The sequence below is a fragment of the Rhodotorula graminis genome (genome assembly GCF_001329695.1).
Source record: "Rhodotorula graminis WP1 unplaced genomic scaffold RHOBAscaffold_5, whole genome shotgun sequence".
NCBI lineage: Eukaryota > Fungi > Basidiomycota > Microbotryomycetes > Sporidiobolales > Sporidiobolaceae > Rhodotorula > Rhodotorula graminis.
The window spans coordinates 569,421-594,367 of record NW_017264932.1 but is presented as its reverse complement, the minus strand read 5'-3'; the positions used below and the strand labels follow the sequence as shown (position 1 = coordinate 594,367).

Below are 24,947 nucleotides of genomic sequence, written 5' to 3'. Positions count from 1 at the left end.
GCAGACGGGTTCGGTCCAAGTCAGGCTGAGAGGCTTGGTCCAGCTGATGATGCTACCAATGCACTGGCCCAAATCTGGCTCCACTACCATCAAGGTATACTATTGTATGGTCCCTGTGCCAAGCGGTAGGTCAGTAGCCCTGTTCTGCATGGAGCTGTGCGCGCAGACGGGTTGGGTCCAAGTCGGGCTGAGAGGCTTGGTCCAGCTGATGATGCTACCAATGCACTGGCCCAAATCTGGCTTGATTACCATCAAGGTATACTATCATATGTTCCCTGTGCCAAGCGGTAGGTCAGTAGCCCTGTTCCTCATGAACACCAAGGGTTTGCGTCCGAGATGGTCAGGCTCGCCCGACTGTGTCACGGCTGGCTGGAGGGAAAAAGAAGGTGCAGCCTCGGGGGGATGGTCCCGCTGAGCATGCTCTTGATGCATTATCGCAAATCTGGCTCCATTACCATCAAGGTATGCTATTAAATGGTGCCTGTGCTGAGCGGTAGGCCGGTAGCCCTGTTCCTCATTGAGCTGCGCGTGCAAAGGGTTTGGGTCCGAGACGGTCAGGCTTGCCCGGAACCGGTTCGCCTTGGCAGAACTGGGCCATGAGCTCTGTTCAACCTCTAACCTAGCTAACCATTTAGAGCGCATCTTACTCTATTCTGCCCTGCAAGGGCGGCCCAATCCGACCGTGTCACGGCTGGCTGGAGGGAAAAAGAAGGTGCAGCCTCGGGGGGAGGGTCCCGCTGAGCATGCTCTTGATGCATTATCGCAAATCTGGCTCCATTACCATCAAGGTATGCTATTAAATGGTGCCTGTGCTGAGCGGTAGGCCGGTAGCCCTGTTGCTCATTGAGCTGCGCGTGCAAAGGGTTTGGGTCTCAGACGGTCAGGCTTGCCCGGAACCGGTTCGCCTTGGCAGAACTGGGCCATGAGCTCTGTTCAACCTCTAACCTAGCTAACCATTTAGAGCGCATCTTACTCTATTCTGCCCTGCAAGGGCGGCCCAATCCGACCGTGTCACGGCTGGCTGGAGGGAAAAAGAAGGTGCAGCCTCGGGGGGATGGTCCTGCTGAGCATGCTCTTGATGCATTATCGCAAATCTGGCTCCATTACCATCAAGGTATGCTATTAAATGGTGCCTGTGCTGAGCGATAGGCCGGTAGCCCTGTTCCTCATTGAGCTGCGCGTGCAAAGGGTTTGGGTCCGAGACGGTCAGGCTTGCCCGGAACCGGTTCGCCTTGGCAGAACTGGGCCATGAGCTCTGTTCAACCTCTAACCTAGCTAACCATTTAGAGCGCATCTTACTCTATTCTGCCCTGCAAGGGCGGCTAAGTCCAACTGTGTCACGGCCGGCTGGAGGGAAAAAGAAGGTGCAGCCTCGGGGGGATGGTCCCGCTGAGCATGCTCTTGATGCATTATCGCAAATCTGGCTCCATTACCATCAAGGTATGCTATTAAATGGTGCCTGTGCTGAGCGGTAGGTCGGTAGCCCTGTTGCTCATTGAGCTGCGCGTGCAAAGGGTTTGGGTCCGAGACGGTCAGGCTTGCCCGGAACCGGTTCGCCTTGGCAGAACTGGGCCATGAGCTCTGTTCAACTTCTAACCTAGCTAACCATTTAGAGCGCATCTTACTCTATTCTGCCCTGCAAGGGCGGCTAAGTCCGACTGTGTCACGGCCGGCTGGAGGGAAAAAGAAGGTGCAGCCTCGGGGGGATGGTCCCGCTGAGCATGCTCTTGATGCATTATCGCAAATCTGGCTCCATTACCATCAAGGTATGCTATTAAATGGTGCCTGTGCTGAGCGGTAGGTTGGTAGCCCTGTTGCTCATTGAGCTGCGCGTGCAAAGGGTTTGGGTCCGAGACGGTCAGGCTTGCCCGGAACTGGTTTGCCTTGGCAGAACTGGGCCATGAGCTCTGTTCAACCTCTAACCTAGCTAACCATTTAGAGCGCATCTTACTCTATTCTGCCCTGCAAGGGCGGCTAAGTCCGACTGTGTCACGGCTGGCTGGAGGGAAAAAGAAGGTGCAGCCTCGGGGGGATGGTCCTGCTGAGCATGCTCTTGATGCATTATCGCAAATCTGGCTCCATTACCATCAAGGTATGCTATTAAATGGTGCCTGTGCTGCGCGGTAGGCCGGTAGCCCTGTTCCTCATTGAGCTGCGCGTGCAAAGGGTTTGGGTCCGAGACGGTCAGGCTTGCCCGGAACCGGTTTGCCTTGGCAGAACTGGGCCATGAGCTCTGTTCAACCTCTAACCTAGCTAACCATTTGGAGCGCATCTTACTCTATTCTGCCCTGCAAGGGCGGCCCAATCCGACCGTGTCACGGGTCTGGCTCAGAACGCTACTGATGCACTGGCCCAAATCTGGCTCCATTACCGTTGAGGTATGCTATTAAATGGTGCCTGTGCTGAGTGGTAGGCCGGTAGCCCTGTTGCTCATTGAGCTGCGCGTGCAGACGGGTTGGGTCCAAGTAGGGCCGAGAGGCTTGGTCTGGCTCAGAACGCTACTGATGCGCTGGCCCAAATCTGGCTCCATTACCATCAAGTTAGACCATGAAATGGTCCCTGTGCCAAGCAGTAGGTCGGTAGCCCTGTTCCTCATGGAGCTGTGTGCGCAGACGGGTTGGGTCCAAGTGGGGCCGAGAGGCTCGGTCTGGCTCAGAACGCTACTGATGCACTGGCCCAAATCTGGCTACATTACCGTCGAGGTATGCTATTGTATGGTCCCTGTGCCAAGCGGTAGGTTGGTAGCCCTGTTGGTCATGGAGCTGTGCGCGCAGACGGGTTGGGTCCAAGTAGGGCCGAGAGGCTTGGTCTGGCTCAGAACGCTACTGATGCACTGGCCCAAATCTGGCTACATTACCGTCGAGGTATGCTATTGTATGGTCCCCGTGCCAAGCGGTAGGTTGGTAGCCCTGTTGGTCATGGAGCTGTGCGCGCAGACGGGTTGGGTCCAAGTGGGGCCGAGAGGCTCGGTCTGGCTCAGAACGCTACTGATGCACTGGCCCAAATCTGGCTCCATTACCATCAAGTTAGACCATGAAATGGTCCCTGTGCCAAGCAGTAGGTCGGTAGCCCTGTTCCTCATGGAGCTGTGTGCGCAGACGGGTTGGGTCCAAGTGGGGCCGAGAGGCTTGGTCTGGCTCAGAACGCTACTGATGCACTGGCCCAAATTTGGCTCCATTACCGTCGAGGTATGCTATTGTATGGTCCCCGTGCCAAGCGGTAGGTTGGTAGCCCTGTTGGTCATGGAGCTGTGCGCGCAGACGGGTTGGGTCCAAGTAGGGCCGAGAGGCTTGGTCTGGCTCAGAACGCTACTGATGCACTGGCCCAAATCTGGCTCTATTACCGTCGAGGTATCCTATTGTTTGGTCCCTGTGCCAAGCGGTAGGTTGGTAGCCCTGTTGGTCATGGAGCTGTGCACGCAGACGGGTTGGGTCCAAGTGGGGCGGAGAGGCTTGGTCTGGCTCAGAACGCTACTGATGCACTGGCCCAAATCTGGCTCCATTACCGTCGAGATATGCTATTGTATGGTCCCTGTGCCAAGCAGTAGGTTGGTAGCCCTGTTCCTCATGGAGCTGTGTGCGCAGACGGGTTGGGTCCAAGTGGGGCCGAGAGGCTTGGTCTGGCTCAGAACGCTACTGATGCACTGGCCCAAATCTGGCTCCATTACCGTCGAGGTATGCTATTGTATGGTCCCTGTGCCAAGCAGTAGGTTGATAGCCCTGTTGGTCATGGAGCTGTGGGCGCAGACGGGTTGGGCTCAAGTGGGGCCGAGAGGCTTGGTCTGGCTCAGGACGCTACTGATGCACTGACGCAAATCTGGCTCCATTACCGTCAAGTTATGCTATTGTATGGTCCCTGTGCCAAGCGGTAGGTTGGTAGCCCTGTTCCTCACGGAGCTGTGTGCGCAGACGGGTTGGGTCCAAGTGGGGCCGAGAGGCTTGGTCTGGCTCAGAACGCTACTGATGCACTGGCCCAAATCTGGCTCCATTACCGTCAAGTTATGCTATTGTATGGTCCCTGTGCCAAGCGGTAGGTTGGTAGCCCTGTTCCTCACGGAGCTCCTCACACCGCCAGCAACCGCTCGGACCTTGTCCTGCGCTGCGCTCGCACTTGAGGAGCTTGACCTGGCCTTCCGTCATACTTTCAAGCGAGCCTGAAATCTCGCTATCTGGAGGAGCACTCAGATGACCAACTGAGCGAGGGAGAGACTCGAGAGACGAGGCACGTTGACTTGCGCAGGTCGCTCTGCGGAAGCGAGAGAGAGCCACGAGTTTGAGAGGCGGGAACGAGGAGCGTCTGGGTACGTCTTGCCTGACGAGAGTGGCCAGGTAGGGCGCAGGAAGGTTGAGAGCGAGGAGGCGAGCGAGTAGCAAAGCGGGCGAGCTGAACCTGCTCTCGCTCGTCCAGCGCTTGCCTGCGCTCGCTCGCCCAGACCTCGAGCGAGAGTCTGAGAGCGTCTGCGTCGGTGGCGGGCCGTCCGAGCCACAAAAACAGCAGTGTGACCGCAGATCCCGCCCCTGCCGAGCGAGGAGCAGGCCGTCGCCGGCGCTCAAGGGCTCAGATCACGACCGCGGCAGGGGCGCGCCCGCCAACGTGTCGGAGAGCGATCCTTGAGCGTAAAGCTGAGCAAGCAGGAACGAGTTTGCGCCCGCCGGCAGCCAGAAAGGGCCGCCGGCACCGGGGTGGCCGTATCTCGGCAAGGAAGCGTCGCCCCGACTCGACGCTGATACGTGGCGAACCGCGAGAGTCGTGCGAGTAGGTTTGCGAGAAAATGGAAAAAATCGGCGATAGGTTCCCCCTCCTGAGCAGGATCGTGGCACCTCGTCGAGGTGGGTTGTGCTCCTGATCGGTTGGCGGTGCTCGGGGTCGTTCCGGGTGGCGGGGGAGGGTAGTTTAGCTGCCTCACGGGTCGCCTGGGTCCCCCACCTGCGCCTGCAGCGCCCGCCCAACTTGGACCTCGGAGCGCGAGTCGGACCTCGGTGACGACGAGCGCAAGATGAACCAGATGGAGGTAGATGAAGCTGCGCGACCGCGTATGGACCATGACGATGACGATAGACAGTTCCGTGCCCGCGAACAGGGACCCGATGCCCTTGTGGTAGAGGTGGAAGAGGGAGCTGGCCGCCGAGCTGATGAAGACGTCATGCGGGTCCGTGAGAGCTGCTGCCGCGAAGATGATGGGCGCAGTGGCCATGATGATGCCTCGACGATGTATAGTGAGCGCTCGCACGGCAGCAGGCGCGTGCGAGGCGAGGTGGCGAGAGGCAAGAGGCGCCGAGCAAGTCTCGCGCGAGGCGACGGCGCGCACGACTGCACCCGCCGGCTGCGCCTTGTGCTCGCGGCTCGCACTGCCGTCACGTGGTGTAGGTACACTCGTTCTCCCGTCCTTGTCGACCCGTCATTGTCTCTTCCTCTCGGAAGGAGCACGTGCAGCCGCGAGAGGACTCGGAAGGAGGGGACGCAGAGCGGGCAAGAGAGATGCAAATCTAATGTGGCGATGACAGAGGATACGGATGAGGGAGAGGGGTATCTGCGAGGCATGGGCAGGGAAGATTTGAGGAGGGGGCGAGAGAGGACAGAGAGGGTCGGAAGGGGACGGCGACAAGGAGGAGAAGGTCAGCTCGTCGTTCCTCTCCTTGACGACACGCTCCGTCGCACCAAGTGAGACCGAGAGATAGAGAGGAACAAACGGCTCACCAACAAAAGATGGGTAAATTAGGGTAGACTGCGTGAGGCGAGAGCGCGAGGAGGAGGGGGACGGTCAGCACTGCTTGCCCGCCATCCGGGACGAGTTTCGAGAGAAAGGCAGACGGCGCACCTGGATCAAGTCGGAGGAGTAGAATGACCGAACGAGAGTGGAGCTGGGCCGAAAGGAGACAGACCTGCGCAAGTGAGGATGAACGGTCAGTGACTGGTCGAGCACGAGGCTCGAGAGAGGGTCGCAAGCGAGAGGGGGACGCACGATAAAGAAGACAAAGGACAGACGTGGCGCTCACGCCTGCTTGGCGGCCTTGTAGTCGGCCTCCCAGCCCTTGCGCTGCGTCGTCAAGTACTGGATTGGTCGGAACACGGCCGCCTTCTTGGCCTGCAGGTTCGACAAGGAGTTAGCGCTCATCCTCGACGCTCGAGACACGTATAGAAGAGAGTGAGAGCGGGACGCACGTAGCGGTCTTGGCGTCCGGGGCGGTACTCGTCGTTCGACGCCTTGGTCGAGGAGCTGCCCGGCTGGCTGCGCTGCTCCTCGCCCGAGAACACACCGGCGGCCTGTAGTTGACGGGAGGAGGACACCGGTCAGTTCTGCTTCGGGAAAGCCTTAGAGGAAGACGCACCGAGCTGGCCGGTGTCGACGGCTGCGGCGGCGGACCCTGCGCGCAGGACGGGCGATGGCGACGAAGATTGTCAGTCTCTGCACACCGCGCCTGCAGCTCGAGGCATGCGAGTATGGCTGCCGCGACAGCCAATTGCTGTTGCCGTGCGCGAGCGGGCAAGGGGGAGGCGACTGCGACGTGCGAGGAGAGAAAAGGTGGGCGCACCTTCTCAGCGAGCTCTTCCTCCTCCTCGTCCTCGACGACGGCAGCACGCTGCACGGGAGATGTGGCGGGAAGACAAGAGAGTCAGCTTGGACAAGGAGGAGAAAGAGCCCACTTGACGTTGACGCTGCACGCACCCCTTGGCCTTGGAGGGACGACCTCGGCGAGGAGCGACGACGGCTCGGCGTCGCATCACCCTGCACGCGCAGTCGGCAGGTGTCAGTGTAGGGACGAGGGAGAAAGAAATGACTGGAGGGGACGCACCGTCGACGTGGTCGCGCTCGAGTCGCTGTCGTCCTCGCTGCTGCTCATCTCGCTCTCCTCGATCTCCTCGCTCGTGCCCTCGCCCTCGCTCGTGCCCTCGCCCTCGCTCGTGCCCAGGCCCTCGCCATCGTCCTGCTCGAGGCCGTGCACCTGCGCAAGCTAGGGGCGTCGAGAGGAGGGAGGAATGGGGAGGAAAGGGGAGGAAAGGGGAGGAAAGGGGAGGAAAGGGGAGGAAAGGGGAGGAAAGGGGAGGAAAGGGGAGGAAAGGGGAGGAAAGGGGAGGAAAGGGGAGGAAAGGGGAGGAAAGGGAGGATCTCGCGCCAAGGCTCGAGTGAATGCGGACGACCGACGCACCTCGTACCCGAGACGAGCACGCCCCTCACGCCGGATCTGCTCACGACCAGTGAGCATCTTGTAGAGGTCGGCAAGCTCAAGCGCCATGAACCGGGGCGGCGCGAAGAGCTCAAGCGCGAGGCCGTTGCTGCTCGCCTTGGGGAGCGGGCCACGGATAAACGCCAAAGGCGACGCCTTGACGAGGGCCAGGTGAACGCGCCAGGAGGGAAGGTACTCCGGCTGCGACCCGAGAGGGTGTACTCCCATGATGCAGGAGAGGCAGCGAGACGAGTCGACGCACGTCCTTGCACTGAGTCGCCCAGTCGTACCGACGCCCCCCATTCTCGAGCATGGTGCGCTCGTCGACGACGACCTTGGCGACGGGCGCTGCAGGCATTGGGCGCGAGGTCAGGTCCTGGTCCTGAGGGTGCTGGAGAAGAGAGGGCAAGGGACGCACCATCCTCGCGCTCCTCCTCGGCGAAGCCGCCTCGCCGAATGATCTCGAGCTCGTCGTCGTCGAGCCCGTCGAGGGAAAAGTCGGCGGACGAGCTGCTGCCCTCGATGTCCGAGTCGAGCTCGATGCGGCGCTCGTCCTCGTCCTCGCGCTCGTCGGCCTCGCCACCGCGGTAGTACTGCGAGTGACGGAAAAAAAGAAGAAGAGAGGGTCAAAGACGCCGAGGAAGAGAGGGGCCGAGCGCGAGTCGGCGGGCGACGCACCTGCCCGACGGGAGAGCTCGTGGTACCCTGCGAGCGCTCAGAGGAATGGCGTCAGTGCGTCTGCGGGAGGAAGGATGCCGAGATGAGGGAGAAGGGAGCGCACCTTGCGAGCGACTCGATAGCCGTTCTCCCGGTCCTCGTCCTTGGACGAGAACGCCCCGTACTGCCCGCCCCCGCCGTCCTCCGGCACCCACACGAGCTCCTCGACCTGCTGGTCCTCAGCCTGCTCCTCCTCGGAGCTGCTCTCGTGCCGGGAAGGGCCCCGGCCGACCTCGAGGGACCGGTCCTGGTGGTCCGTGACCGACGCGTCGTCCTCGTCCTCCTCGCTGTCCGACCCCGGCACGTGCCCGCGCACGAGCCCAACGTCGCTCGAACGCCGAGGTGGCGCCGAGCCGTCCGTGGCGTCGTCCTCGGACTCGTGGCCGTCGCGCGAGTCGCTGTCGGACGAGGCGAGGACGGGCTGCGGGCGGTGGAAGCGAGTGTCACGTCGGCCGCAGGTAGATGAGGCGAACGAGGCACCCTCGCAAAGGGGCAAAAGGAGACGGGAAGGAGAGAGGAAGGAAAGAGAGACAGGGAGGGAGGGAGAGTGAGAGAGAGAAGAGAGAGGGGCGCACCTTGTCCTGGTCGGGCGAGAGCTGCGGCATGTCGGCGTCATCCTCGTCCTCGCCCTCGACGACGACCTCGTCGACACGCCCATCGGCGGCACGCTCGTGCGGTGCCCCGTCCTCGGCGTCGTCGCCCGCCGCGACCTCCTCCTCCTGCTCCTGCTCCGCCTCGCCCTGGGCCGGCGGCTGCGCCGGCTGGCCGTCGCCGAAGCCCTCGACCCGACCGTCACGTCTCGCCGCGATGTAGTCGACTGGGGCTTGGACGTCGAACATGTCGACGTCGGCCTCGATGATCTCGTCGAGCGCGTCGTCGAGGTGGAGGTCGAGGTCGGGCGCAACCTGCGGTTGGCGGCGGCGTGTGTCAGATCTGTGAGCCACCGACGGGGCGACAGGAGAGAGAAGAAGAGAGTGTTCGAGGGAGAGGGAAAGAGGGACGCACCTTGTCGAGCTCATCGTACGCCATGAGCGAGTCCTCCGAGCCGATGTCGCCCTCGTCGCCGGAACCGGCCTCCTTGCCCGGCACGTCGAGCATGCCGCTGTCGTCCGAGTCGTCGGTAGGCTCAGACAGCGGGCGACCCATGGCCAGAAGGCGGCTGCCGAGCGCGACGCGCTCGCCGTCGCGCTCAGGCGCGTTGACGCCGCCGTCGCCGAGTGGGCCAGCGCCGGCTCGTGCCGCCGCCTTGCGCTCGCCCGGTTCGCCGAGCGGGATGAGCGGGCGGATAGGGCGATCGTCGAGGAGGCCCTCGCGCGGCCGCTGCGGCTGAGGCGGCGCCGGCGCGTCGCCCTCCTCCTGCGCCCGGCGGTGGGCGGCCGTGCCGGGGCCCGGCCCGCCAGCGGCGCCGACGTGTGCGCCCGGCTCGACGCTGTCGTCGCGCACGTGGATGCGCGAGTTGGCGTACAGCGCGAGGCCGCCGATCGCGTGGGCGGTCGTCGTGCGCGGGCGGACCTTGAGGCGCGGTGTGGGCGCGATCACGCGACGCTGCCGCTCCAGCTCGGCGGCGGCACGCTTGACCTCGAGGTCGCGAGCGGCGGCGACCTCGGCGGCCTTCTGAGCTGCCGCCGCTTTGCGCTCGCGCACGTCGGCGAGGGGCGCCGTCTTGCGCACGTACGGCGCCGTCTCGGCCGGGCGGCGAGCCGGCGGTTGGACGGGCAGCCGCGCGTGCGAGGTGGTGCTCGCGGCCTGCGGCGGGGCCTGCGGCGGCCCTGGCAGGCGAGCCGTTGTCGAGGCGGCCCATGCCGACGGGCGGAGCTGGGCGCCGGCCAGGCCGCTTGACGACGTGGTCGACATCGGCTTCTTGCCGGCGCGCGAGAGGGTGGTCGCCGACTTGTTGACGTTGCGCTTCTGCGTCGGCAAGTGCGGCGTCAGGCGCAGGTCGGGGAGTTGAAGGGAAAGAGAGAGAGAGAGGGAGGCGCACCTTGGCCTCGGCGCGCTCGTCCGTCCCGCCGTCGCGGCGGTCCTCGTCCACCTCGCGCGCCTTGCCCTTGCCCTTGAGGTCGACGCCGGTGCCGCCGCCGACGGGCTTGTGCGCCTGCAGGCCGCGCGAGCCGAACGTGCCCGGCTTGCCCTGCACGAGGATATCGACCGAGACAGTCAGTGCGAGCGCGACAGGAAGCGCTCGAGAGGGACAAAGAGAGATGGGACGCACGAGGACCTTGGAACCCGGACCGGCGGGAGCGCCCGGTGCCGAGTTGACCTTATTGCTCGACGCCGGGAAGGCGCCCGGCCCGCTCGCGAGCTTGCGCGGCGCGTACGCTTGCGCGGGTGGCGGAGCGCGCCCGTCCCGCCTTGTGGACGCACGGCGCCGCGCGCAGGATCGCGCGCATTGTCGGCGTCGTCGCGCTCGCCGACTGCGGGAGGGGCGGCCGCGTCGCTCGAGGTGCGCGAGCGCTTGAGCGCGGCGCCGCCGCCGTTGCCGTCGTCGGCCTTGCGCTTCTTGTCGTCGACGGCGACCGTCGACGGGCCGGCCTCGGCGTTGGCGTTGAACGGGTCGGCGCGACGCGCGGCGGAGGAGGACGAGGACGAGGTCGCGCGAGCGCCCGAGGCGGTCGAGGGCGCGAGCTGGCGGCGCGCGTCGATGGGCACCTCGGCCTCGCTGGTGCGAGTCGCCGCCGACGTACTGGCCGCACCTTGGCCCGGCTGGCCCGGCTTGACGCGCGTGGGGATGCGAGACGGCGCGTTTGCGCGGCGCTGGAGGATGGCGGGCGCGGGAGGAGGGTCGTGCCCGACTTGGGGAGGATCGTGAGGGTCGTGGCGAGGCACTAGCACTTCTTGACGAGGTTGTGCGAGTTGCTCGCCGGCCGGAGGGAGATGAGGAGAGGGCGGGAGAGCGCCGTTGAGGGCGGCGGGAGCGCTCTGGCGCCCTGGGCGCGACATGGCCGGTCTCAAGCAAGCTGGTACGCGAGCTGGCGACAGCTGTGAGGGTTCGCGAGAGAGCGAGAGAGGAGCGACGAAAGGCGCATGTGCAAGTCGGCCGCAGAAGGACAACACCGCCGGCTCTCCCTCTACCCATCGCTCGGGACCAGCAGCTACGCACCCGAGCACCTTGCCACGCTCTATCTCGACCGTACGCCCGCATCCTACGCGCCCACAGCCTTTACTCGGCCCGCCTGCGCCTCCGTCCCCACCCTTTGTTCGCCCGCATCGACTCTCGACACGCAGCCCTCTTGGGCCCTCCAGTACCTCGCCAGTCCGCTCCAGCAGCACCAAGAACCCCGTCCAGAACCCGCACTACGCCCTGCGACGAGCGACAGCCGACCGCGCCCTCCCCTCCTCCTCGCACCGCCTCCCTCACCCTTCGACGTCATCTACTAGCGCCATGCCGCACGTTGCGACGCGACCGCGACTTCCTCTCGCCTTGAGCATGGCACACGGCCCGATTCGTCAATACGGCGAGGCGCGGCGGGCGAGCGCGAGCGGTCGCTCGACTCTCGGCTGAGGGAGCTAGTCGAGTGGGGGAACGGTCTTCTGGGGCGATGGCGGCACGGCACCAGCTGGCGGGCAGGGCCATCCTCTTCTGCATGTCCATACGAGTGCGTCGCACGTTTCTCTCGCTCTGCAACAAGACTCGCTGACCTAGCCCACCTGCAGGACCTCGCCTTCCATCCGGCGGACTCGACTCTGCGAGGACGGCGCGTCCCGGTTCTCTGCTGCTCTGTACGTCCACTCCTTTATCGCCTCGTCGTCGTGGCGTCGAACTGACTTGCGCTCTCCCACAGCCTTCTTCGCCGTCGACCTCTTCCCCTCGTCCGCCGAGATCATCCCTTTGGTCCGTCCCTCCTCTCCTCTCGCCTTCTTGGCGGGGCGCAGGCGCCTGGCGAGCAATACGCGTCGAGCGAACGCGGGACGGGGTCGAGCGAGGCCTCGCAGTCCACGCCTCGAGGCCGTCGCACGGACCTTGACTGACTCTCTCGCTCTCAGCCCGCAGAACCTCCAGCTCTCGCCGTCCTGCACCTCTTCCTTCCACGGCGCTGTGCGTCATGCCGCTCGCCGAGCCGAGCTCGGCGCGTCGCCCCTCTTTCCCCTCCTCGTCCTCGACCACCCTCGCCCTCGGCTCGCCGCGCTCGAGCCCTGCACCGCCCCGACCAGCTCTCGCCTCTCCTCGCCATTCGCCGACCTCTTTCCCTGACCTCGTAGCTCTCCCGAGGGGGCTCCCGCCGGGCGCCCTCTCCCGCAATCGCGCACCTCCTGCCCAGACCTTGACCGAGCAAGAGACGGCGAGCGAGACAGAGAGAGAGAGAGAGAGAGAGAGAGAGAGAGAGGGAGAGGGAGAGGGAGAGGGAGAGGGAGAGGGAGAGACAGTGAGAGAGAGACAGAGAGAGGAGAGAGAGAGAGAGAGAGAGAGAGAGAGCGCAAGAGAGGCGAACTCGCGCAAGGGCGAGAGAGCGAGAACGAGAGAGAGGCGCCGTCGAGCTCTCGCACGACGGCGACGAGACGCAGAGCGAACGGAACGAAGGCGTGTACATTGCGACGGCGCGGCACCCCCGACTATCAAGGGGCGAGGGACGAGGAGGAAAGAGGAAGGGGGACGAGGTCTACGTTCAGGGGACCGCCTTGTACGCCTGCTTGCGGAGCTTGAACCCGCCCTGCTGGATGGGCAGGTCGTAGTACGCTGAGCCGCGGTACCGCCGGACGTAGTTGATCGCAATGTCGTCGAGGACGTCGGGCTCGATGCCGAGGTCGGCGAAGCCCTTGGTGCCGGGCGCGACGGGGAGGTCGTCGATGTACCGGCGCGTGACCTCGTCGGGCGACAAGGTGGGCCACCACACGAGGTCCCACGCGCGCGCGAGGGCGGCGAGGAGCGGGCGGGGAAAGTTGGGGCCGCGGAGCTTCTTGAGCGTGAGGGCCTCGACCATGTGCAGGAGCTGCTCGAACGTGTAGGTGCGCGGGCCGGGGAGGGCGTACGTCGACGCGAGCGACGACGGGGCCGTGTACATCGTGTTGAGGGCCGCTGCGACGTCGAGGACGTGCACGGGCGCGATCTTGGTCTGGCCGTGGTTGACGCGGAAGACCGAGGGCGAGACGGCGAGCGTGTTGAGGAGGCGGTCTTCCGGGCCGTACATCCACCCGGGGCGGACGATGGTGGCGTCGGCGAACGCGCCCTTGACGGCCTCCTCGCCCTCGTGCTTGCTGCGGTAAAAGGCCGAGGCCGAGTTGGGGTCGGCGTTGAGGTGCGAGACGTGGATCAGGCGCGACACGCCCGAGTTGTTGGCGATGCGGGCGATGCGGCGCGCGCCCGAGACGTGGACGTCGTTGAAGTCAAAGTTCCTGTGCGCGGTGAGAGAGCGTGAGCGGCCGTTCGTGCGCGAGCCCGAGAGAGAGAGAGGAGGAGGAGGAGGAGGGGGCGAGGACGCACTTGGTCTTGTAGTCGCGGCCGACGAGGTTGTAGACCGTGTCCGAGTGGCGGAGGCACTCCTCGATCTGGGTGTCGTTGTTGAGGTCCCACTCCATCGGGACCACCTGGCCGAGGTCGCCGCAGACCTTGAGGTGCCGCGCCTCGTCGGCGTCCCGGTACGGCACGACGACCTGGGTGCCCGCCTTGGCTGCGCGCGACGTCCGGTGGACCAGAGGTCAGGTCGATTCGGCGGGTGCGAACGAGGCCAGTACTCGAGGCGAGAGAGAGAGAGGGGTGCGCACCCAGCTTCGAGACGAGGTAGCGGCCGAGGAAGGAGGTCGCGCCGAAGACGGTCACCGTGTGGCCGGTGGTCGAGTGCCTGCAGTGGGGCGGTGCGTATGTCAGCTGTGGATCGCTCGGCCGTGCTGCATCTGTCGCTTGAGCAAGCGGGGAGGAGAGGGAAGGAGGGGCTCACCGTCCTCCTGGGCCCTGACCGATGAAGACACGCCCGGGCTGGTTGGGCGCCGCGACGAGCTGGCTCGAGATGGAGCGCTGTGTGGAGCATGGCGGGTGAGCTGCGCCCTGCCCTGAGCCCGAGGGAGAGAGGGGAGACGCACCGTGCCAGATTGGCGGACGGCGGGGGCGACCGACGCCGCGGAAGAGACTGCGTCGAGGGGCGGGGGTCAGGGCCGGGGCTAGAGAGAGGGAGAGAGCGTGTACGCACACACACGCGAGGCCATCCTGGTGTACAGAGGGGATGAGAGTGCGACCCGACCCGCTCTCGTCCTCCTCGTCGCGGCGTGCGGGCGGAGCGGCTGTCCGACAGCCCACACCGCACCGCTGGGACTACTGCTGCAGCTCTAGCACCTCGCCCACCGCCAAACAGCCCTCGCTCAACCCGACAGAGCAACCAGAGCCGGTTCCCCCCCCTCCTCCTCCTCGCTCTCTCCCCCGCCAACTCGTCGCGCAAGCCCCACCACCTCCTCGCCCGCACCACCCTGCCCGACATGGCCGCCACTCCACGCACCAGGCCCGAGATCCGTCTCGAGCCCATGACCGCGGCCGACCTCCCCGAGCTGGTGCGTCCACCGGCACCTCGCCCTCGAGCCGCACCCTCTGTCGAGCTGCGCGCCTTGTGCTCACGGGTCCTCTCGCCCCCCTTGCAGGCTGCCGGCAACCTCGAGGCGTTCCCCACCTTCTACGCGCCCCTCGAGCCCGAGTCGCGCCGCCCGCCTCACGACGTCCGCGTGCGCCGCTTCGCGCACCGCCTCTCCTCCGTCCTTTCCTCGCCGCACGTCTTTGCGACCAAAGCCGTCCTCGCGTCGTCCGGCGCACTCGTCGCCATCGCGCTGTGGCACCGCCCGGGCGCGCCCGTGCGCAACACGAAGCGGCGGGGCCTACTCGGTGGTGCGCCCGAGGGCGAGAGCGCGGCGGACCGCGAGGCGTGGGAGCACGTCGACCTCGAGGCGCACGAGCGCGTGTGGCGCGAGTGGGACGAGACGCGCGAGAGGATCATGGGCGACGTGCCGCATTGGTGTGCGTCCTGCCTCCTCCCTCCTCCTCTGCTCGAGCCAGCGAGCGTGCAGCTCACCCTTCCTTCCCTCGCCACGCGCACGCGCACAGACCTCGTCCCGATCTGGGTCAAGCCGGCGTACCAAGGCCTCGGCATCGGCAAGGCGCTGATGCAGCAAGTCATCGACCTGTGCGACGCCCAGAGCCCGCCGACGCCCATCTTCCTCGAGGCCGACAAGCGCGGCATGGACATGTACCGCAAGCTCGGGTTCGTCGAGGTCGGCTCGAGCGAGTACGTCGAGATGGTCCGGTACAACAAGGAGGGGACGAGGCCGGTCCAGCACTGAGTCGAGCCCCGAGAGAGGGGCCGAGGAGCAGGTTCAGGCAGTGTCGTACAAACGTCTCTCTCGCAGCAGCAGTATCATCCTGAGTCGTTCACACGCAATGCAATTACATCAACCTCGCGCTGCTTGTCCTTCTCGAGAGAAAGAGAGACACCCGCCCCGCTCGCTCCCCCTCACTTGGACTTGACCTTTGACTGCGCGCCCTGGTCCTTGAGGAGGAGCCTGCCAAGCCCAACATCGACGTCGCCCTCCGAGTCGCCGTACGGGTTCTCGTTGCCCTCCTCGGCCGTGAGCTTGCGCGGCGGCGGGGCCGGCGGCGCCGTGTACGAGTAGAAGCCGCGCCCCGTCTTCTTGCCGTGGTACCCGGCGGCGACCATGCGCTGTCGGGGTGCGAGAGGGGCCGAGAAAGGTGCGAGGGCGAGGTGGGGCAGGGCAGGGGGGCGACGAGGCCGGGGTCAGTCGCGGGCCGACCTTCGCAAGCGGGAGAGAGAGGGACGCACGCCGAGGAGGACGGCCGGGCGGTACTTCGAGTCGCCCGTCTCGTCCTGGAGCACCTTCATGATGCTCAGGCACGTGTCGAGGCCGATGCTGCGTGCCCAACGCGCGAGGTCAGCACGGGCCCCTCATCGAGGAGGCGGGAGGAGAGAGAGAGAGAGAGGGCGACGCACAAGTCGGCGAGCTGGAGCGGGCCCATCGGGTGCGCCATGCCGAGCTTGAGCGTCGTGTCGATGTCCTCCTTCGAGGCGATGCCCGTCTCGAGCGTGATGATGGCCTCGTTGATGAACGGCTGCGAGGGAGAGAGGTGCACGACGGGTGAGCGAACTCGCTCGACCACGCCGAGTCAGAGAGACAGAGAGACGGGGGACGCACCATGAGCAGGCGGTTCGAGATGAAGCCTGTGGATGCGCGAGGTTAGTCACCTGTCCGCGAACGGGCCGGGCCGTCCTTAGTGAGGAGAAGTCGACGCACCGGGCGTGTCGGCCGACAGCGTCACCGTCTTGCCCATGCGCTCGGCGAACCCGCGAGCGACGTCGAGGACGGACGAGTCGGTCTGGAGCGCCGGGATGAGCTCGACGAGCTTCATGACCGGGACCGGATTGACTATGGGCGAGGAGAAGGAGGGTCAGTGCGGCGTTCGGCAGGTCGCTCGTCAAGGCGACGCGCCGTCTCTAGACCTCATAGAGGCCTGAGGACTGCGTGGCGACAGCGCGAGAGCGGCACGCACAAAAGTGGAAGCCGACGACCTGTCTCGCCCGGCTCTCGCCCGTCTTGGAGTTGACGGCCGACGCGGCGAGGGTCGACAGCGAGATGCTCGACGTGTTGCTCGCGAGGATGGCGTGCGGCGGGAGGTGCGTCGCGAGCGAGCCAAAGATGGCCTGCTTGATGGGGAGCGACTCGGCGACAGCCTGTCGGTCGCGGCGAAGAGGGTCAGTGCCGTCCAGGGTACCTCCTCCCAACTGCGCGGGGAAGGGGGACGCACCTCGACGACAAGGTCGACCTCGCCGAACGCGCCCTGCTCGACCGAGTCGCCCGCAGCGCTAATCCTGCCCCGAACCCGACTCGCCTCCTCGTTGTTGAGCCGGCCCTTCTTGACCTCCTTGCCGAGGAGGCTGTCGACGAACTGGAGGCCCTTGGTGAGCTGCTGCTGGGACCGGTCGGACAGGACGACCTGGACGCCGGCAGTCTGCGAGGATGTCGAGGGAGGTCAGTGGAGCGTCGGGGCCTCGACTCGGAGGGAGTGAGAGGGAGAGGGGCGCACCTTGGCCGCGACATACGCGATGCCAATGCCCATCTGCCCTGCTCCCACGACGCCCACCGTGTCGATGGCGCTCGCGTCCGTCACGAGGGACCGCTTCAAGCGCGGCGACGGCGTGCCGAAGGTGGGGAGCGCGAGGCGGGAGGTGGACGGGCGCGGCGAGCTGAGGACGCGCGGGCGGGGGACGGTGCGCAGCATGGTCGAGAGCGTGCGGGTGCCGGTGGTGCGTGGGCGTGCGAGTCGAGGCGCACGGCGATGCGAGAGTTGGAGGAAGGAGATGAACCCGGCCCCCTCGCCGCCGACCGCCGAGCTGCTCGAGTTGGCTCGAGCGTGAACGTCGCTCGAGTTTGGGGGGTTTCGGGCCCACGAGGAAGAGTACAAGGGAAAGCTGCGTATCATTGACAAGGGACAGAAGGCACCGACAAAGCGAAAAAAGGAACACCGCCCTCGACGACGACAAGCGCCCTCCTCGCTCACTCGACCTGGTCGAGGTCCTGCGCGTTGACCATGTTGACGCCAGCCGGCGCCATCTCCCCACTCGGCGGCTGTCCCGTCCCGAGCACCCTCCCATGCAGCGCGCCATACGACGGCGGCGCGTCCTCGTCCTCGTCCTCCTCGTCCTCCTCCCGCTCGCCGCCGTCGTCCTCCTCGTCGCTCGAGCCGCCCGGCCCCGCCGCACCCGACCCGCGGTACACCTGCGAGCCGCCGACGCGCGCCGTCGGGCGCTGCGACTGGCGCGCGAACGACGAGGGCCCGGTCGAGTAGGGCGCGGGCGCCGGGGCGGGCTCGGCGGCGCGAGCTTCGCGGACGAGGCGCTCTGCGGGACAGGTAACGGCGAGAGGGTCAGTTCGGGCTTCGTATGGGTGAGAGAGAGGGAGAGAGGGAGAGAGGGAGAGAGGGAGAGAGGATGGACGTACCGCGCTCGTCACGGGCGGCACGGTCGAGGCGGTCGTCCTCGAAGCCGAGCAGCGCGCGCTGCTTCCTCGCTGTGGGAGACGATCGCGCGTCAGACCTCGCCCATCCGGCGAATCTCGTCCCGCCGACTGCGACACGGCGCCGCGCCAGGGTCCGAGAAGAAGGAGGGAGAGGGGTGACGCACCAGCCTCCTCGCTCTTCTCGCTCTCGCGGTACCTCCTCTCGCGCTCCTCGGCCTCCTTGGCCTGCACGACCCTCGTCTCGAGCACCTTCTTGCCGCACCTCAGCTTGAACAGCTGCTGTCCACCCTCGCCCCTCGCCCACTCGAGGTGCTCCTCAAACTCGCGCACGACCCGCCTGAACCCGCACGCGACGAGGAAATCGCGCGCGGCGCCCGACGCGGGCTCGGCGATGTCGCGCGCGATGAGCCGGTTTGAGAGGCGCAGCTGGCGGAACTTGTGCGCCTGCGCCGGGTTGGGCGGGTGCAGGATGTTGTTGAGGATCGTTAGGAGGGTAGAGATGGTGGACGAGGCCTGCGGCTTGGACACGTTGGGGAGGAGCTATGGGTGCGAGAGAGTCAGTTCGGTGCTCTCGGGCCAGAGAGAGGACAGCCAGGGCGCACCTGGCTGTCGATGAGGCGGTAGAAGGGCTGGAGGTCGAGGCGAGACGGGTTGAACGCGCCCTCGAGGTCTAGCGCGAGGCTGTGCGCGTCGGCGGGCGAGCTGACAGGTACTGGCGGCTTGGCGCGTGCCTCAGCGGCGGCCAGGGCAGCGACCGCGGCGGCAGAGAGCGAGCGCGATGACGACGTCGAGGGGGAGGCGGGCGAGGCCGTGCTCGCCTGGGGGCCGTCGCGCGCGCCGAGAGTGCTCGAGCTGGACATGTCGGGACTCGGCCGCAGGTGGTGCGCGGCTCTCTGGCGAGGGCGAGGGTGAGGGAGGAAGGCGAGTGGGACGAGCGAGCTGGCAGTGCGGCCCCACTCACGATCGTTCTCTCTGGTCAGGCTCAACGAGAGTGCGGACGATGGTACACGTTGAGGTACTGCAATCAACTTCTACAACTTGGGGCGACGCACTGCGGCCGCTTCCGCTCGCCGCCGCTCTGAGCCTCCTCCTCGCTTTCCCTCCTCGACCAAGGTCCCCCGCCCGATCCGCCGCAGTCGCGCTCGTTTACGACGACTCGGACTCGCCCGCCGTGTGCGCAGCGTACGCGTCCCCGGACAGGAGGCCGTCGAACTCGCCCGGGTTGGAGAGCTGCACCTTGACGAGCCAGCCTGCGCAGGTGGGTGGAGCGGGTCAGCGCTCGTATTCGAGGGACGCGCAGGGATTGCTGCGCCGCACTCGAAGCTCTAGGGCGACAAGCACATCGTCTCGCCTGCTCTGAGCGCGGCGGATGTATGGCGGAAGGAGAGGAGGAACGGGGTCGACGCACCGTCGGCCTCTGCGCTCTTGTTGAGCAGGTCGGGCTGGTCCTCGAGCTCCGGGTTAACCTCCTTGATCTGGCCCGACACGGGCGCAAAGATGTCGGACGCGGCCTTGACCGACTCGACGGCGCCAATCTCCTCTGCGCAGGGTGGGAGCGTGAGTGAGCGGGCGCAGGGCGCGCGAGAGAGAGAGAGAGTTGGGGCGCACCTCCTGCAGCGACCTGGGTGCCGGTGGCGGGCAGCTCGACGTAGACGACGTCGCCAAGCGCCTTCTGGGCGTACTCGGTGATGCCCACGGTGCCGAGTCCGGTGCTGTCGTCGAACGAGACCCACTCGTGCTCGGGCGTGTAGCGCTTGGCTGTTGCGACGGGAGCGAGGTCAGCTGCTGAACGAGGAGCCGCAACGCTGCACAAGGAGCCGGTGCGACGCGAGGGAGAGGGAGGAAGTGCAAACCGGGGCGACTCACTGACGACGGTGCGGAGGAGGGCGGGGCGAGCGACGGGCTGTGCGCGGAGCGCAGGGCGAACGGCTGATCGGAGAGCGGTGCGGAGCATGGCTGATGGTCGTGAAGCGGGTGAGGAGGAGGAGGAGGAGGAGGAGGAGGAGGAGCGTGTGCCGTCTCGGCTCCCCGCATTCTGGCGCGCGCCCGCTCCTCCTCGCCTCGCCCTCCCCCTTGTCCTCGACCCAGGACAAGGCACCGCACTCGTCGCTCGACATGGCCAGGCCGGCCCCGCTGCCCTTTGTGCCCTCGGACTCGCCTCTCCGACCCGCTCGCTCTCGCTTCACCCGCCGCCGGCCCTCGGCTCCATCCTCCTCCTCCCCTCGAACTCGCTCGAGCGACCGGCGCACACCATGCTCGCGCCCGCTCTGCTAGCTCTCGCGCTCGCACGACTCGCCACGGCCTACCCCGACGCCGCCGACCTCGCACCAACCACCGCCAACTCGACCCTGCCCGCCGTCTGCACCGCCGACCTGTGCCTCCAGGGCGACAACTCGCTCGCCGGTGCGCCCCTCCCTTCTCTCTGCTCTCTCGCCGAACCGAAGCTCACCTCGCGCACGTACACAGCGGGCGTCGTCGTGAGCGGCATGGTCAACGGCTCGACCCAGCGCGTGACGCTCCTCCCCGGGTCCTACACCTCGACCTCGCTCGCGGCGAGCAACGCGTCGTCGTCGGTCCTGTCCGTCCTCGACAACAAGGCCGTCGTCAACGCGACCGAGGGCTTCGCCTCGAGCGGGTCCCTCGCGTCGTCCCTCGCCGTCTCGCTCGAGGCCGGCCTCACCGCCTACACCTCGCCGCTCTACCAAGGCGCGCCCTCGCACCTCGCTTTCCCCTCCTCCGCCCTCGCCTCCAACTCGACCTCGTACCCCTCCTCGGCCGAGTCGCTCCTCCTCACGTCCAACACCTGGGCCGTCGTCCAGCTCGCCAACGACCGCTCGTCGCGCCTCGTCGTGTGGGACTCGGTCCCGGACGTCGGCCAGCTCGACGGCGGGACCGGCAGCGGCGCGTGCGCGTCGTCGACGTGCAGGCGAGGGGCTGCGCGACGCCGTGCGCGAGCGGCGGGACGTGCACGGGCAACGGGACGTGCGCGTGCTTGGACGGGTTTGCTGGGCCGACGTGCGGTGCGTCCCCCCTCGTCCTCTTCCCCTTCCTCGTCCCACTCTCGACCGTCCACTGACGCTCTGGGCGACCGTGCAGGCGACTGTGAGGCGGGCTTGTTCGGCAAGGCGTGCGACGCGGCGTGTCCGGCCGGGTGCGCCAACTGCGACGACGGCATCACTGGCACCGGCCTGTGCCTAGACCCGCCCATCTCGAACGTGACGCTCCCGAGTGCGTCCCCCTCTCCTCTCTTTCCCTCTCTCTCTCTGTCGTCGCCGGGAGCCGAGAACTGACCGCGCGTGCCCCGGGCGACAGGTGCGTGCAACTGCGCCAACGGCATCTGCGCGACCAACTCGACGAGCGCGACGTGCGAGTGCAGCGCCGGGTGGACTCGCGCCTCGAACGGGACGCAGTGCGCGGCGTGCGCGACGGGCTACTACCTGAGCTCGGCAGGTGACTGCGTCGGTGCGCCTCGCTCTCTTTCTCTCTCCCGCTCGACCTTCTCTTTCTCCTTGAGGCGTCGACTGACTCGCTCGCCGCCCGCAGCCTGCGACCCTTCCTGTGCCTCGTGCTCCTCGCCGTCCGGCACCTGCCTCACCTGTCAAGCCGGGCTGCAGCCGCTCGCGTCCGACGGCACCAAGTGCACGACGGCGACATCCGCCTCGACCAACGGCACGTTCGTCACGTGCGCCTCGCGCACCTTCTGGGACTCGACCTCCGCGTCGTGCGTCGACTGCAACCCGCTGTGCGAGTCGTGCTTCAAGGCCGGCACCGACGGCTGCCTGTCGTGCCGGAGCCCGAACGTGCTCCTGCCCGGCGGGGCGTGCGTCGCCGTCGATTCCAAGACGGGCGTGTGCGACGGCACGGCAGGCGCCAACGGCACGAGCGTCGCGAGCGGGTGGGTGTACGACAACACCAAGCGCGTCTGCGACGGTGCGTCGCCCCGTTCTCTGTCCCACCTCTCTCTCTGTCTGTCTTCGGCCGAGCGACCAAGAACGAGTTTCTGACGCCCGGTCCTCTCGCGCGCTCGCAGCTCTTCCCGCCAAGTGCGCCGCAGGCGGCATCGACAACTTCAACTCGGCCGCGAGCAGGTCGAGCCTCAAGTGCTCGCGCTGCCTGCCTGGGAGCTACCTCGTCGACGGCGCGTGCGTCGACGAGTGCCCGGCTGGGACGCTCGTCTCGGGCGAGGGTTTGAGCTGCGCGGGTACGTCCCTCCTTCCTCTCTCTCTCTCTCTCTCCTCTCGAGCGTCTCGCACGTCGAGCAGCCTACTGACATCGTGCCTCCCACAGCCTGCGACTCGTCGTGCGCGACGTGTTCGCTGTCGACCTCGCACTGCACCTCGTGCGCCTCGACCTCGGCCCTCATCCTCAACGGCACCTGCATCTCGGGCTCGTCCTGTCCGGCCGGCTACTTCGCGCCTGCCTCCAACACGTCGACCTGCCTCGCGTGCCACCCGGACTGCGCCACCTGTTCCTCAAGCTCGACGACCTGCCTCACGTGCCCGCCCTCTCGGCCGGTCCTCACCCCGTCCGGCTCGTGCGTCGCGACGTGCGCCTCGAGCGAGCACTTCGACACGGCCAAGTCGAGCTGCGTCGCGTGCTCGTCGACGTGCGCGACGTGCTCCGGGTCCGGGTCCGGCGCGTGCATGTCGTGCCCGGCGGGCGAGCGCCTCAAGGCCGGCTCGTGCAGCAAGCCGAGGGACGCGTGCGCCGTCATTGCCGGGTTCGGCGTCTGCCTCGAGGACCTCGTCACGGTCGCGGCCGAGTCGGCGGCGAGCGAGACGCCCGCAGCGCGATGGAAGATGCCCTGGTGGCTCATCCTAGTCATCGTCCTCGTCCTCGTCGCCGTCGTCGGCGTCGGCGTGTGGTTCTTCCGCCGCAGCGAGCAGAAGCGGCGGCGAGCGCACACGGCGCGGTTCGCCAAGGACCTCGGCGACAAAGAGGTGCGCCGCCTCTTTCCCCTTTTCTCTCACTCTCTCTCTCTTTCGCGCGCTCGGACGCTGACTCTTTCTCTTCGTCGGCAGGTCGACAAGAAGCTCGCCGCGCTACCCCTCTCGGTCGCCTATCCTCCCATTCCTCGCGCGTCGTCGCCGACGCCCTCCCACGTCATCCCGATCCCTCCCCTCTCCCCCTCTGGCCGCGACGCCTCTCACGACATCCCTCTCACGCCTCGAGCCGTCCCCGCCGCGTCGCACCACTTTGTCCTCGAGGACCCCTCGTCGCCCGTCTCGTCCTACGCGCCAAGCTCCCCTCGAGCGCCGCCGGCCCGCCCAGCACGGCCCGACGACTCGCGGTGGAGCCTGAGCTCGTACGGCTCGCGCATCGCGCCGGCGCGACGAGTCGAGCCGCAGCAGACGGGCGCGTCCGAGTACTCGCAGCGGACGTTCGTCACCCAGGCCGGCAACACGCTCACGATCCAGAGCCGGAACCCGTTCCTCGGGCGCATGTGACGGAGCGAGCGAGGGAGCGGCGGCGGGACGATGGCCTTGTAGCGCACCCCCCTTTTCTTCCTTCCTGTACTTCTCTCGTCGCTCTCTCTCTCTCTCTATTGCACTGCAGAACAGACCGTTGCACGATTTCGTCGCTTCAGGACCAGCTCGTGTACGTGCCAAAGCCGCGCTCGGCCCCCTCCTTGCCCGCCCGGTCGATGGCGTCGACCTGCTCCTTCGTGAGCGCGATGTCGCCAGCTGCGACGTACTCCTGTTTGTGACCCGAGTCAGTGCTCGATACTCGAGAGAAAGAAAGACGGTCGAGGACGAGGAACGCACCTCTTGCCTCTCGCGCTTCGAGCTCGTCGTGACGGCGACCCAGCCCTTTGCGCTCGCCCACGCGAGGAGCACCTGCCCAGGCGTCCATCGCCTGCCGCTTGTGCCCTCGAGCTCGTCGACGATGCGCTCGAGAACCGGGTCGAGCGGCCCGCCCTGCTCGGACGGCCGGATGATCGACGACGCGAGCTCGTACGCCTCGATGAGGATGCCGCGCGACTCGCAGTACTCGATCGTGGCGAGCTTGCGGTGGTAGGTGTACGGGTAGAGCGACATCTGGTTGAGGGTCGGCAGGATGCGCGCCGAGGGGAGGAGGGCGTCGAGGTCGGCCGGCGTGTAGTTGCTCACGCCGATGGCCCTGGCAGTGCAGCCGGGTCAGTATCGTCTCGCAACACGTCCGAGAGAGAGAGAGAAAAGCGCGACGCACTTGGTCAAGCCCTTGTCGACGAGGCCCTCGAGCCGCGCCCACGCCTCGGCCTGCGTCAAGCCCGCCGCCACGACCGCCCTGGGCGTGTGAATGAGGAACAGGTCGAACTGATCGAGGCGCATCTCGCCCAGCTGGCGCTTGACATCGTCCTCGACGCGCGGCAGGGCGCGGTACACCTTGCTCGTGACGAAGAGCTCGTCGCGAGGGACGCCGGCGGCCGCGAGCGCTGCGCCGAGGGATCGCTCGGTCTTGTAATCCTGCGGGTGCTCGGGATCTCAGTCGCCAGAGTGTTTGAGAGGGCAAGGATGAGCCAAGGCGCACCTCGGCGCAGTCAAAGTGTCGGAAGCCGGCGGCGACGGCTGACGCGACGGCCTCGACGACCTCGGGCGCGGTGCCGTCGTCGCTCAGGGGTCGCGGCTTGGTCCTCCAAGTGCTCCCTGTGTGCGTTATACGAGGTCAGGTCGGACGCGAGGCACTCTGCGCGCGTCGCCTTGGTACGAGAGAGGAGGAAAGGGGACAGACCGCTGCCGAATGCGAGACCGGGAACGGGGACCGGCGAGCCAGCAGCTGCGAGCGCAGGAAAGGGCATGTCGAGAGACGCTGGGCAAGCGCAAAGTTGAGACGCCGACAGCGAGAGAGAGCGAGCGGGCGCGGAAAGTGAATGGAGGGGAGCCAACCGACGACTCGGCCGAGGTGCACGCTCTCGAGCGCAGGACACGTCACCCGAGCCGGGTGGAGCTGAGTGAGCAGCTTTGGCGGACGCTCGGGCCTCACGGCACCTTCTGGCACTTTCGGGCTCTCTGGTGGAGGCGAGTGACTCGAGTCGAGAGCAAGCGTCACGCGTGCACGTCAAGGTCTCGAGCCTCAGCAAAAGAGAGCCTTCCCACAGCGCGACTCGTCGGCTTGTTACAACACAGGAGGGACGGGGTA

The 24,947-nt window shown here is 66.5% G+C and overlaps 9 protein-coding genes across 9 annotated transcripts; 2 read left to right on the top strand and 7 right to left on the bottom strand.

Moving 5' to 3' along the window:
• Nucleotides 1-4,902: 4,902 nt before the first annotated feature.
• Nucleotides 4,903-5,243, bottom strand: RHOBADRAFT_52848 (uncharacterized protein; the record flags this gene model as incomplete). Its single annotated transcript, XM_018416535.1, has 2 exons — nt 5,061-5,243; nt 4,903-4,975 (listed from the first exon to the last, which is right to left on the bottom strand). The coding sequence occupies exons 1-2, from the start codon at nt 5,192-5,194 to the stop codon at nt 4,903-4,905; spliced, it is 207 nt and encodes a 68-aa protein (XP_018271875.1). The 5' UTR covers nt 5,195-5,243.
• Nucleotides 5,244-5,992: 749 nt separating this feature from the next.
• On the bottom strand, nt 5,993-10,823 carry RHOBADRAFT_21768 (uncharacterized protein; the record flags this gene model as incomplete). The annotated part of the gene is made up of 16 exons (XM_018412560.1): nt 5,993-6,085; nt 6,163-6,264; nt 6,330-6,365; nt 6,534-6,581; nt 6,668-6,727; nt 6,795-6,953; nt 7,149-7,367; nt 7,429-7,514; nt 7,585-7,759; nt 7,845-7,871; nt 7,948-8,304; nt 8,459-8,788; nt 8,889-9,791; nt 9,865-10,014; nt 10,096-10,185; nt 10,248-10,823. The coding sequence occupies 16 exons, from the start codon at nt 10,821-10,823 to the stop codon at nt 5,993-5,995; spliced, it is 3,411 nt and encodes a 1,136-aa protein (XP_018271874.1).
• A 1,563-nt stretch (nt 10,824-12,386) lies between these two features.
• On the bottom strand, nt 12,387-14,021 carry RHOBADRAFT_26035 (uncharacterized protein; the record flags this gene model as incomplete). The annotated part of the gene is made up of 6 exons (XM_018412727.1): nt 12,387-13,214; nt 13,303-13,489; nt 13,584-13,660; nt 13,757-13,833; nt 13,899-13,945; nt 14,006-14,021. The coding sequence occupies 6 exons, from the start codon at nt 14,019-14,021 to the stop codon at nt 12,488-12,490; spliced, it is 1,131 nt and encodes a 376-aa protein (XP_018271873.1). The 3' UTR covers nt 12,387-12,487.
• Nucleotides 14,022-14,288: 267 nt separating this feature from the next.
• RHOBADRAFT_43247 (uncharacterized protein) lies at nt 14,289-15,140 on the top strand (the record flags this gene model as incomplete). The annotated part of the gene is made up of 3 exons (XM_018414195.1): nt 14,289-14,360; nt 14,448-14,817; nt 14,905-15,140. The coding sequence occupies 3 exons, from the start codon at nt 14,289-14,291 to the stop codon at nt 15,138-15,140; spliced, it is 678 nt and encodes a 225-aa protein (XP_018271872.1).
• Nucleotides 14,986-16,971, bottom strand: RHOBADRAFT_26033 (uncharacterized protein). Its single transcript, XM_018412726.1, has 8 exons — nt 16,897-16,971; nt 16,618-16,821; nt 16,363-16,543; nt 16,107-16,238; nt 16,008-16,033; nt 15,806-15,924; nt 15,638-15,725; nt 14,986-15,517 (listed from the first exon to the last, which is right to left on the bottom strand). The coding sequence occupies exons 1-8, from the start codon at nt 16,927-16,929 to the stop codon at nt 15,311-15,313; spliced, it is 990 nt and encodes a 329-aa protein (XP_018271871.1). The 5' UTR covers nt 16,930-16,971; the 3' UTR covers nt 14,986-15,310.
• Nucleotides 16,972-17,272: 301 nt separating this feature from the next.
• Nucleotides 17,273-18,688, bottom strand: RHOBADRAFT_52844 (uncharacterized protein; the record flags this gene model as incomplete). The annotated part of the gene is made up of 4 exons (XM_018416534.1): nt 17,273-17,710; nt 17,811-17,879; nt 17,993-18,368; nt 18,431-18,688. The coding sequence occupies 4 exons, from the start codon at nt 18,686-18,688 to the stop codon at nt 17,367-17,369; spliced, it is 1,047 nt and encodes a 348-aa protein (XP_018271870.1). The 3' UTR covers nt 17,273-17,366.
• Nucleotides 18,689-18,834: 146 nt separating this feature from the next.
• On the bottom strand, nt 18,835-19,784 carry RHOBADRAFT_64838 (uncharacterized protein; the record flags this gene model as incomplete). The annotated part of the gene is made up of 4 exons (XM_018418592.1): nt 18,835-19,078; nt 19,237-19,368; nt 19,437-19,586; nt 19,695-19,784. Coding segments are annotated over 4 exons (476 nt in total), but the record flags the coding sequence as incomplete, so codon positions are not given.
• Nucleotides 19,785-20,080: 296 nt separating this feature from the next.
• On the top strand, nt 20,081-23,401 carry RHOBADRAFT_52842 (uncharacterized protein; the record flags this gene model as incomplete). Its single annotated transcript, XM_018416533.1, has 9 exons — nt 20,081-20,231; nt 20,295-20,733; nt 20,784-20,848; nt 20,925-21,056; nt 21,141-21,290; nt 21,372-21,758; nt 21,859-22,029; nt 22,116-22,768; nt 22,850-23,401. The coding sequence occupies 9 exons, from the start codon at nt 20,081-20,083 to the stop codon at nt 23,273-23,275; spliced, it is 2,574 nt and encodes an 857-aa protein (XP_018271868.1). The 3' UTR covers nt 23,276-23,401.
• Nucleotides 23,376-24,606, bottom strand: RHOBADRAFT_52841 (uncharacterized protein; the record flags this gene model as incomplete). Its single annotated transcript, XM_018416532.1, has 5 exons — nt 23,376-23,525; nt 23,594-23,948; nt 24,018-24,274; nt 24,339-24,454; nt 24,540-24,606. The coding sequence occupies 5 exons, from the start codon at nt 24,604-24,606 to the stop codon at nt 23,412-23,414; spliced, it is 909 nt and encodes a 302-aa protein (XP_018271867.1). The 3' UTR covers nt 23,376-23,411.
• Between the last annotated feature and the right edge of the window lie 341 nt (nt 24,607-24,947).